Source organism: Pangasianodon hypophthalmus, chromosome 23 (assembly GCF_027358585.1).
Source record: "Pangasianodon hypophthalmus isolate fPanHyp1 chromosome 23, fPanHyp1.pri, whole genome shotgun sequence".
In the NCBI taxonomy this organism is placed as follows: Eukaryota; Metazoa; Chordata; class Actinopteri; order Siluriformes; family Pangasiidae; genus Pangasianodon; species Pangasianodon hypophthalmus.
Window position 1 is genome coordinate 17849282 of NC_069732.1, and position 12069 is coordinate 17861350.

At 41.9% G+C, this 12069-nt stretch overlaps 1 protein-coding gene across 1 annotated transcript; it reads left to right on the forward strand.

Moving 5' to 3' along the window:
• Positions 1-361: 361 nt before the first annotated feature.
• On the forward strand, positions 362-11404 carry gpr146 (G protein-coupled receptor 146). The gene is made up of 2 exons (XM_026929981.3): positions 362-502; positions 8727-11404. Exon 2 carries the CDS (start codon positions 8769-8771, stop codon positions 9756-9758), a length of 990 nt encoding a protein of 329 aa, XP_026785782.1. The 5' UTR covers positions 362-502; positions 8727-8768; the 3' UTR covers positions 9759-11404.
• The last annotated feature ends 665 nt before the right edge of the window (positions 11405-12069 follow it).

A 12069-nucleotide genomic window follows, 5' to 3' on the forward strand; every position in this document is an offset into this window, starting at 1 on the left:
GCCTCCTTTGCTCCTCTCGTCCAATCAGCGTGCGCCATCCCTGTCGGGCCTCAGAGCTGAGAGAGAGAGAGAGAGAGAGAGAGAATGAGAGAGAGAGAGAGAGAGAGAGGTGGGGGAGGGTCACGTGTGTACACACAGCAGAGTTACACGGCGCTCGAGCTCGTAGTAAAGTCTCCAGCGTCCTCCCCCCGTTACTATTTATTATTATTATTATTATTATTATTTTATTATTATTATTATTATTTTAGAGAACAAGCTCCGTGCTGGACTTAAGAGAGAGAAAAAAACAAACAAAACAAAAACGAAACTACCACCATATGTGACGTGATTTACGGCAAACACACGCTTTCTCGGACATCCCTGCGCCTGGATCCGTTTTTACCCGCAGCTGGAGAAGCCGGTTTCGTAATCCGGAGCAGTGTGAGGAGTCAGAGCAGGAGAAATGTCAGTGCAAGTAAAGCAGGACCCCATGCCTCCATAGGTGCACAAACCAGTCCTGTTGGTGAGTATCCTCTCTGTGTGTGTGTGTGTGAGTGTGTGTGTGTGTGTGTGTGTGTGTGTAAAAGTTTCAGAGTGATCACACACACACACACACACACACACAGCAACATTTTATCCTAGTTTGCAACAGTTACCAGACATTAACAGAATGTGTGTAGAGTAGAGGTTCAGTTCTGGTGTGTGTGTGTGTGTGTGAGAGAGAGAGAGAGAGAGAGAGAGAGAGAGAGAGGGGGGACGTTGAGTGTCATGTGAGCCATTGAACATAAACATTTCCAGCTAAAAGAAGCCCTAAGTAGTTTAGAGCAGACATTGTTTTCATCTGTGCATCTGGGCCTGGGCTGCTTTTCCTCCTGGCAGGTGGTTACTGTGTTTCTGTGCATCATAGCTAATGAAATATGCGCCCAGTAACACAGCTTCAACTGATTATATCATCTTAATAGCTTCCTTTGGGCGACACAGCATTAGTGGAGTGATTTATAACATGTTAATTACTGTCAATCAAGACGACAGCAGCAGCGTAGGTTGTGGAGTGTGTGAGATCCATGGTGCATCTAATTAACAGACAAACCAACAAACAAATGAACAAACAAACAAACAAACAAACAATAATCTTATTTTTTTAAATAATCTTATTTATGGTATATCAGACATATTAACACAGATGTTTGTAGTTCATTAATAACTGAAAGTATTTTTTCTTAGTTGTGTTTGTTGCTTGATGAAGACTTTACATGCTGAATTAAAGAATTTGTTCATTTTTATTTTTTAATTTTCATCCAAATGTTTACGCTACGATTTATTTCAGGAGTCTAAAAAGCACATCGAGGTTTGGTGCAGCTTTTCATTTCCTGTCGTAGTTTTAAACGAGGTGTTAAATGATAAGAGTCCTGTCAGCTGCCAGTCCGCCGTCTTCACATCATCTCTGTGATGAAATCAGAATTTTAAATCTAATAAAGATGTGCGGACTGTTTGCATGGTTTAGACCTGTGACTAGATGAACACCCCGACAATTTTCGCTCACATCCAACTCATTTCTGACTCAGCTACTGCCGTGTGTTGTTCGTAAAGGGATGTGCTCGTGAGTCATAGACGTCCAGAAGACTAGATCTGTAAAGCAAAAAAAAAAAGTTATTTTTTGCCGTGAACAAATTGAGGATAAAGTCTTAATTAATCAATTTGTTATCAATCAATCAATTTGTTATTATCAGGCTAGTAGTAACGTAGTTTACTGGGTAGAGCTGTGAAAGGTAGAGCTGTGAAAGGTAGAGCTGTGAAAGGTAGAGCTGTGAAAGGTAGAGCTGCGGGGAAAAAATGAAAACTAAAATTGTTCTCTCAAAGCAATTTTATTCGAAAATAGTTTAGATTCTGTCACATTTGCACTCGGGAAACTATTACAAATAGCAGAGCACCTCTGTTCCTCCCTATTCTCTGATCCGAGCACAGGTGTTGTACCATATGGCCTCATGCTGTACACCTGAAGCACTGCGAGTCTAGGAGGTAAAGCGGAGAAACGTCATCAGATAGCTGTGTGAAATTTAAAGGAGCCTAAAGCCTGCTTGTAGTGAAAATAAACAAATCTGTCCTAAAGAAACGTTTATTATGGACTTAAGATTATGGACTGAACATTATGTACTGAACATTATGGACTGAACATTATGGACTGAACATTATGGACTGAACATTATGGACTTAAGATTATGGACTGAACATTATGGACTGAACATTATGTACTGAACATTATGGACTTAAGATTATGGACTGAACATTATGGACTGAACATTATGGACTTAAGATTATGGACTGAACATTATGTACTGAACATTATGTACTGAACATTATGGACTGAACATTATGGACTGAACATTATGTACTGAACATTATGGACTTAAGATTATGGACTGAACATTATGGACTGAACATTATGGACTTAAGATTATGGACTGAACATTATGGACTGAACATTATGGACTTAAGATTATGGACTGAACATTATGGATTTAAGATTATGGACTTAAGATTATGGACTGAACATTATGGACTTAAGATTATGGACTGAACATTATGTACTGAACATTATGGACTGAACATTATGGACTTAACATTATGGACTGAACATTATGGACTGAATATCATGTACTGGTGCGTGTATCAAGACCAATTTTCAGCCACAGGTTGTTTATGGGATGCTACCAGCAGAAGAACACATTGCGATGTCTCATTATTTCACCTGTTGCTGGTTTCTGTTTAATAATACGAGGACACACGACTCTCTTGACACTCTAATATGTTTACAGATTTATAGTAAATGTTCGAAAGTCAGATGAGCCGTCATTCACAGACATCTACCGGGAAAAAGTAGCTACTACAGTTCGCTACAGTAATGTAAGAATTAATAAATGTACATATTGTTCTTTATAAAACTGGTCAAAGAATCGTGACCTCATTTCTGAAACAAAAATGTGTGATTGCTATTTTATCAGTTTTGTTTTAGGTCGAAGTTCCTGTTGTGTGATACTTCCATTCGATTTGTAACAGCCAGCTCAGCCAAAATGAATTTCCATGTTATATTACAAAAGTGTGTGTCCTAACTGTGTCAGTAAGTAGTTAGTTTCCAGCAGGCACTTCCTGTTCTGCACTTCCTGGCTGAATGTGAAATGGTGTTTTATTGGACAGTAGTGCGCTGTACAGGGTCTACAACATCACTGTGTTACACACGATGTAGTGAACATATGAAGTGAATTAAAAGCTATTGCTCTGAGAAATATTTCTCCATGCAGACGAGCTGGAAATGGATTTTCCATGTGAAGATGTAGAAATGAGATTAATTTTAGTGGAAAAAAAAATTACTGTGGGTAAATTATTATCAGAAATAACCGGAAACATTAAAGCTTAATGTTAAATTACGATATTACCTTTTTGTATTTTTTATTTTTTTTTGCCTCATGCAGCTGTACTGCTAATGTTTACTCTCGTAATGGTTAAAATGCATTGCTACAGAATGAAAACTAAAGCTTATGCTTTAATTATGCAACTAGCAAGCTGGTTACCTAAGTTAGCTAGAATAACCGTGAATCAGAGAAGAAAACAAGACGGAAAAAAATAACCCAAAATGTCTGACTGAAAGTCTTATACAAAACAGATTGAGTCCAGAAGGACATAAGATGAAAATATGTATGTACGTCAGAACTTCCTTCATCTTCTTTATCTTCTTTGCATTGGAAGCAATGAGGAAATTAAGCCTAGCAGACCTAGGGATTATTGTTCTACTTGTTTATTTCATTCATAGCTGTGATCGTGAATGCACTCAGAAGCCTCAATTTAAAAGGCGTAGGCCACGCACAAAGATCATTGTTAAATGGTAGAGCGAGCATCACATTGGACACTCTCTCTCCAAGTTAAGATGATCGCTTTTAGCCGTAGACTAATTGTAATGTTCAGACAGTGTAACCGCTCTTCTTCATTATCGTTTATCCATGAGCTCAGGGTTCACATTTTGAAGAGTTTCCTAACTCTGTTGCATATATTGTACTGCTTGATAGTTCTCTGTTTACTCTGCACACGCAAAGCCACTCGAAGGCAATCATGTGACCTCGCTGTACATTCCAGTGGGGATCTGAGAGGCGTGGAGCGGCCTTATCATTCACCTCCCATCATACTCACTCAGCGTCACTCCCTCAGCTCTGTAGACGTTCTCTGTAGGAGCGTGCCAAGATGAGTTTCCCCCATCAGGGGGTGCAGCTAATGACGCAGGGCAGCGCTTACCGCAGTTGTACTCTGGAATCTGGCTCTTTAATCGTGCTCCCTCATGTGAGCCAGTGGCTCTGGAATGCTTCTCAAAGTGAAGTGTTTGTAACTCTTAAGAAATCGGCCAGAAAAGATGCAGTGAAGCAGGAAACAAGAGGGGCTGGTTCACATGTGATATAGAAAGTTATATCTGTAGTGTGTAGTGTAGCGTTAAAATGAATGCTGCGTTTGTGGTGCCTTGTACGTGTTAATTAGCAAGTTGTAATAATATCATTTCCCACCTCGGCACATTCGACATGCAAAGTGAAAAAAAAAAACATGGAGCACGTAAATCTCATAAAAAGCTACTTTACCTGCACTTTTACAGTTACAGGCGTGAGTGGCTGCTGGTTCTGTTCTACTGTAGTGACCTTCAAACATTCATGCAACAATTTGGACTGAAATTGCAGCACAGCAACAATAGTGGACATTAGCCAGTAGCTTAGCAATAAGCCGGCTAGCATTAGCGATAACTCTAACCTTCTCAAGACAGCGAGTAGCATGGTCAATGTTATAAATTCAACCAAATACAGTGTCTGTATATTAACTGCTCTAAAGCCAATACTGCTATAAATTAATTTAAAAGTAGAGAAGGGGGACTTTACACTGTCTACTGATTTCCGCAGCCATGTTGATAGGAAAAACCAAAGAAAACACCCCATCAACTCGAAATTCCTACTCATGAGCTCAGGTCTTCTCGACTACAAGTCCCTCTGAGTTCAGGGAGTGACGTCAAACAAACATGGCTGCTCGCAGCATAGACACTAAATACAGCAGCACCTCTTACCACTTTATACCTCGAATGCACGGAGGATGAAATCAACATCATTCCCTGCTCAGACTTCCCCATTCATATGTAAACAAGAGTCAGTGTTTACACCTGTGCTCTGGTCTGAGGCAGGAGGGTTAGACCTTTCCTGAGGTAATCCTACACTCGTCTTCCCCCACTCCTCCCCTCTCCTGTCCTTTCCTCTCCTCTCTTCTCCTCTCCTCCTCTCCTTCTCTCCTCCCCTCACCTCCCCTCCCTTCTCCTCTCCTCCCCTCACCTCTCCTCTCTTCTCCTCTCCTCTTCTCCTCCTCTCCTCCTCTCCTTCTCTCCTCCCCTCACCTCTCCTCTCTTCTCCTCTCCTCTTCTCCTCCTCTCCTCCTCTGCTCCCCTCCCTTCTCCTCCCCTCACCTCTCCTCCTCTCCTCTCCTCCCCTCCCTTCTCCTCTGCTCCCTTCTCCTCTCCTCTCCTCCCTTCTCCTTCTACCCTCTCCTCTCCTCCCCTCTCTTCTCCTCTCCTCCTTCCCTCTCCTCTCCTCTCCTCCCTTCTTCTCCTTACCTCTCCTCTCCTCCTCTCCCTTCTCCTCTCCTCTCCTCTCCTCTCCTCTCCTCTCCTCTCCTCTCCTCTCCTCTCCTCTCCTCTCCTCCCTTCTCCTCCTACCCTCTCCTCTCCTCCTCTCTCTTCTCCTCTCCTCCTTCCCTCTTCTCTCCTCTCCTCCTCTCCCCCTCTCCTCTCCTCCTTCCCTCTCCTCCCCTCTCCTCCCTTCTTCTCCTTACCTCTCCTCTCCTCCTCTCCCTTCTCCTCCCCTCCCTTCTCCTCTCCTCTCCTGTCCTCTCCTCTTCTCAGTCTTCATCAGGATCAGGATTCCAGAAACAGCACAACTGGCAGCAGGTTACCAAGAACAGCGTCACAAGAATACAGAGTCACTGAGGGTTGTTTATTACAAACAGACAGACAGAGGATCTATCTCAGTTAGACCACCATGTGAGATCAGTCTTAAAAAAGTTTTTGGCTCAGTGGCTGTGTATGCACACTTCGGGGTGTGAGGAGCGAGAGGATTATAGCCTAGGGGCAGGCGGAGGCGGTGTATTAGCTGTGCGGTGGTGTTTGTCATGAGGCCAGAACTTCTCAGAGCTTCTCTGTGGTCGAGTTATGCAATACAAAAGAAGAAAGTTTTCTTTTTTTCTACTGTGTGTCCATTCTGGTGCCATAAACAGCCCAGGATAACAAATGCTCACTTACATACAGTACATTTGCAGATAATACATGTTTTAACAAAGCATATTTCTTTGTTTAAAGGGTATGAACACCCAAAATTGCATTTTGTAAACAGTAAACACATTCATACAAAAATCACACCTTGTGCTCTCGCTACAGGCTGAATCTTTCTCTCCGCCCAAATTTATGACAAAATAAGGTGTATTTGCTGCTCTATTACGTACCCTTTAATAACACACATTAGTTTTAACAAATTAGTTTAGGTCATAACTACAGCACCACAGTTATTGCTGCATTCAGCTAAAGTTTGTAACTCGCATTTTCTGACCTCCGATTAGGAAAAACCAAAAAAGACACTCCTTCATCTCAGAGCTCCTGCTTGGTAACTCGGGACGGTCTCCTCAACCCTAAGTTCAGCAAGTGACATCAAATTAACATGACTGCTCACAAAGCAGCACTTCATTAGCTTTAAATAAAAAAAGTATTAGCTTTGGATCAATCAACACACAGACATATTCGCTTGTTAAATCTATAACGCTGACTCTACAGTACACTGTTTTGAGGAAGTAAATATACATCACTCATCACAGCTGGCTGGCTAGCTTCTCGCTAAGAATGACAAACATGGAGGTGTCTGTGTTTGTTCCCCCACTTTCTAGCTCGAACACACTGAGGTCAAAAATGACATAGTTTCAGCTTTTCACTTCCAAGTCGAATGCAGTCTCGTGGTGTTTGGCGATGTGACCTCTCCGTGACCCTGCCGTCTCCACTCGTCCAACACAGGGAAATCAGGAGGACACACCAACACCACTGGCCTGAGTGTTTGTACCAATCGCCTCTTTTTCAAATTATCACCTTTCAGATACTCGCCACACTTCTCAGGATTCGGGGGAGACGGACTTTACTTCACCAATCACAATTACTTTGAAGCTATCTGTGTTTTTTTTTTATATGTATATGGGATATGGGACCCGACCCCCTTTTTCAAATCTGCAGAAAAAGACGAACAGAAATGCAGGGTGGACATTAGGCTGTGGTGAGAGGGAGATGAAATCAGATCTCATAGATGATTGACAAGTGACCCAATAATCGCCCAATAATTTGTGTTGATGTTAAAAAAAAAAAAAGAAAAAAAAATAGCAACGTGACATGCCCACTGTAATCACAAAAACAAAAAAAAACTCTGGGTGTAGTGCTTTTATAAAAGCTGCTGTGTTCTGATCACCTTGCAGCCACTTCACATATAATTATCTTAACAGGACAGAGTAATATTAACCTGTGATATATTTCCTGTTACTGTTATTTACCGCGGATATTTAGAAGACTGGATCGTGACCTGGAAAATTCTAAGCGTTATCCAAGGGTGGAGTTATGCCACTTGGCTACGAAGCTAGGTCTGAGAGCCACGGATTCTGTGGGCGATATTATCGATTATCATGATATTTTAGTTGGGAAATATCGCCCAGCCCTAATGGATGTATGCTTTTGGGTAATGCATTGTTTCATTTTAAAAAAACAGCTCACATGCATTACAAATCAAGCAAATACTGATATACTTCCAAAAAATATTCAGGGACACAGGGACATGAACTTAATCATATTCCAGATGCTTTTATATTCAAAGCAGTTGAGAGTTGAGAGTCGAGGACTGATGGTGGTTTGGCTGTGCTGAGAACTGAGCTCTCAACCTTCTCATCAGAAGCCTTTAGCACTGAGCTACCACTGTGATAGATATTTTGCAGGTTGTTTCAGAGGTGAAGCAGTAGCCTAGTAAGTATGTGGCCAGGCCAGTTCCGTGACCTTTTCATGAACGCTAACCTTTCAGTCCCACTCACGACTCCCACTGTGATGCATCATATTTCACCCCATAAATCCCCCTAACCTTCTGCCTGGTTATGCAGAGAGAGACAGAGAGAGACAGAGCGAGAGAGAGAGAGAGAGAGAGAGGGAGAGAGTACAAGCCTGAAGCGTGCCATTCTTTACCCAGGGAGCCTAGAACAACACAATTAAAGCTGATACAGCCAAGAGATGTCAGCAATGTGAACACTGCTGCCAATGTCATTTTTATGGAAGTAAACATATCATGATATATGTTATATATGTTTCCTCTTCCTCTGCATACTGAATGGCTCACTGCTGAAACTGCTGTCTGGTGAACCACATTATGTTGGGTTTGAGATGGATTTAGTGGTGTTAGTGTTGATACAATGGCCACACCATGTCTATACTGCTCATGTGTGCAGTTTCACTTGCTATTTTCTCTCCGTTTGGCACTTTCAAAGAGTAAATGAAAGTATCTGAGATAAGGGGTTCCGTAGCCCTGGATCAGGAAACATCTGGCTCGTATTGGCAGTGAAGTTTTCACATCTAGCGTAAGAATTATATTCTGCCACTGTAAGAAATTTGTTAGAAAAGATAAAAGTTGATTTGATGACATTGTTTGTGATTTGTCCTGCAGTTGATCCCGTGAGCCGGAGTGGAACGCAGAGGTGTCCTCGCGATGTGGAGCTGCATGGTTTATAATGAGACAGAAGGCAGCACAGAACTGGCTGTTTGCTGGGACTTGGGCCTTGCTCTGTCCATCTTCTCCTTCTTTTACCTCATTGTGTGCTTCCCTGTGGGGCTGTGCTACAACGCCCTGTTGGTAGCAGTGAACCTCTCCAACAAGATGTCCATGACAATGCCGGATGTCTACTTTGTGAACATGGCTATCGCTGGGCTCGTGTTGAACCTGGTGGCTCCGGTCGAGCTCCTGGGCCCGGATTTCACGCGCTGGCCTGCATGGGAGCACAATGATGAGGTGTACATCACCCTCCTCATCCTGTTCAACATCTCTTCCCTGGTTATCATGTACTCAACAGCATTGCTCAGCCTAGACTACTACATTGAGCGGGCACTGCCACGCACCTACATGTCTAGTGTTTACAACACCAAACACGTGTGCGGCTTCATCTGGGGCGGCGCCGTCCTTACTAGCTTCTCTTCGCTCCTCTTCTATGTGTGCAACCATGTGTCAGCTAAGATCCTCGAGTGCTCCAAGATGCAGAACAAAGAGGCAGCCGACGCCATCATGACCCTCATCGGGTACGCCGTGCCAGCCGCCGCCGTGCTGTACGCCCTCTGCCTCATCCTGCGCATCCGCAAGGAGGCCACGCCCTTGGACCAGGACTCGGGAAGGATGGATCCTTCCATCCACAGGCTGCTCCTGGCATGTGTGGGTGTGCAGTTCATCCTCTGGACACCTTACTACACCACACTGCTGCTGCTGACGGTGGTTGATGTGCCCTCCATGCAAACTGCTGGCACCTACGCCTTTCTGAGAGGCTTTTCGCAGCTACTCGCCTTCTCTAGCAGCTTCGCCATGCCACTCATGTACCGGAAGATGAACAAAAACTTTGCCCACAAGCTCCAGCGACTGTTGAAGAGGCTGCACTGTGGCAAGCAGTCGTGTTCTCATGAACACTCTGTCATACAGCAGGTGATCACGTGAGCATCTGGTGATCGGAGCTTTCCTGCTCTTTATTGACACTTGCTGCACAAACCACAGACCTCTGTTAAACTGTGAAACTGCGCAATGACATGTAACTTTTTAACCAGTTCTGCTTTATTGTGTCTGTTGGCCAAGAGTGGAGAAGAAAACCGATATTACAGAGGCTTTTTTATGCACTGTGACCAACTTGAACTCATTTAGCTGAAAGCTACATCTTGATTGAGGCTTCTAATGTTACCCACAATGCTTGGATTTTGGAGTGTTTTCGTGCCACTCTCCATTAATGATAAGCAACTCGTAATGTTATGATACTAGAAAACACAGTTTATTATAAATGCCTTAGATTAATACAAGCCAGTGAACATTACATGGGATTAGGCTGTGTAGTGAACACCCAGAGATATCTCAGACAGCTTGGTATCTGTGTGTGTGTGTGTGTGTGTGTGTGTGTGTGTGTGTGTGTGTGTGAGTGTGTGTGTCTGTGTGCACTGCTCCTCAGCTTAGACCTATTACTTTCTGCAGCTGAAACTGAATCATTAATTCTTTAAATCAAAACCTGTGGTGGAATTATAGAGGTGTAGCCTGAATATCAGGAACAAGTAGCTACATCCTGTCTGTTTTTCTCAACAGTCATCGAAGGTGGAGTAGAAAAAACTCCTTCAAGCTATTTCCTTTCATTTTGTGACTCTTTTGTGACAAGAAACGGGTATTTTGATACACTGAGAGCTACAGTGATAAATGTTGGCCAGTGTCTCTCATGTGATTATTCACATTGATTGTCCTTTTTAATGAGTTATAGTAATAAAAATCAAATCCCACTGCAAATGAAATGCTGCAGGAAACCCAGCATTCCACCTCAGTTAATAATTATTCAACTCTGACCAAAGTCTCATTGATTATAGTGAAATATTTTAAGAGCAAATATTGGTCAGTTTAACATCATTGGCCTAAATAGAGGCAGTAAAAGGTAAAGTCATGAAAAAAGAATTATGTAACGTATAACAAATAAAATATATTGTATATTTCTTGACTAGACTCACCTGCATGTACAGGAATGTTAACCAGAGCATCAGGCTTCTTCCTCTTCATCCAGAACTCTTCGTGCATTAAAGACCTGTGTATGAAATTTAGAAAACGTACATATACGAACCCAATCGAACAGATTAAAAAGACAAGCACTTCTAGCACCAGGACACTGCTGAAGTTTAACAGGCAGGGAAATGGTGTTCCTGCTTGCATGAAGTTTTACCTTAAGCTTATATATTCCTGTTCTCATCTCTTTGGTCTAGAGCCAATGAATTTTTACTACAAAAAGAATATATATATATTTTTTTGAAAAACAAAGTACTGTATGTGTATTGACAGAGAAAATTGTATCATTTAAAATCCATTTACGTAAGCAGAGGAAAGAATATATTTATGTCTAGTTATCTAACCTTTAAACGATTAAACAGTAATCGTAAAGCTACGGTCATTGCTAGTGTGTTTACACCGGTATAAATGTATATATGAAATATATGTGTATATATTGTATTGTATGTCAGAGATTTTACAGGAATAGACATCATTGCAGAATTACAGTATTGTTTCTCAGAGATTTATGTAGTCACTATTGAGTCAATTATAATAAACTAACATGAATATCACTCTGCATTTTGGCTCCATTTCTCCCAATATTGCTCCTTAATCCGCAGTTACATCTTCACAAAATGACACAATATTAAAGCATGTTATTATTAAATGCATCAGATGAAAACTGTAGATGCTTGTGGTCAATCACTCATTATGATTAAAAAAAGCAACTAAACACAATCGGCCTCATCTCAATCTTTCTGTAAACTGGTGTGTAAATGTTTGCACAAGCCAAAGCGAAGTAAACGTTTTCCGCCAGATTTACAAACGTTTCAGAAACGCTGATTTTCTTCCTGCCTCCGTGTGTATGCTGATCACCCGCAAAGTGCAAAGTGCAAAGTGCATTCCTGACACAGCTCATTTGCATATAGTGACGCCCACAAAACTCCATAAAGAGCACAGACAGCAGGGAGCAGAAATGAGCCATCAGGGTAAAGGCTGAAAAACAGAAGTGGAAGTTATTTTGGCTCACTTTTATGCCAATAAAAATATTTAATAATAATAATAATAATAATAATAATAATAATAAGCGAGTGCTTGTTCACGGCTTACGACTCTGCGCAGACAGACCGACCCGTCCTCCGTTTATACACCACCATTCTTTTGTCATAATTGAATGATTAGTTTTATTTGTCTTAATTTATGGGGTTGTGTTGCTAACTTTCTTAATTTTTTTATA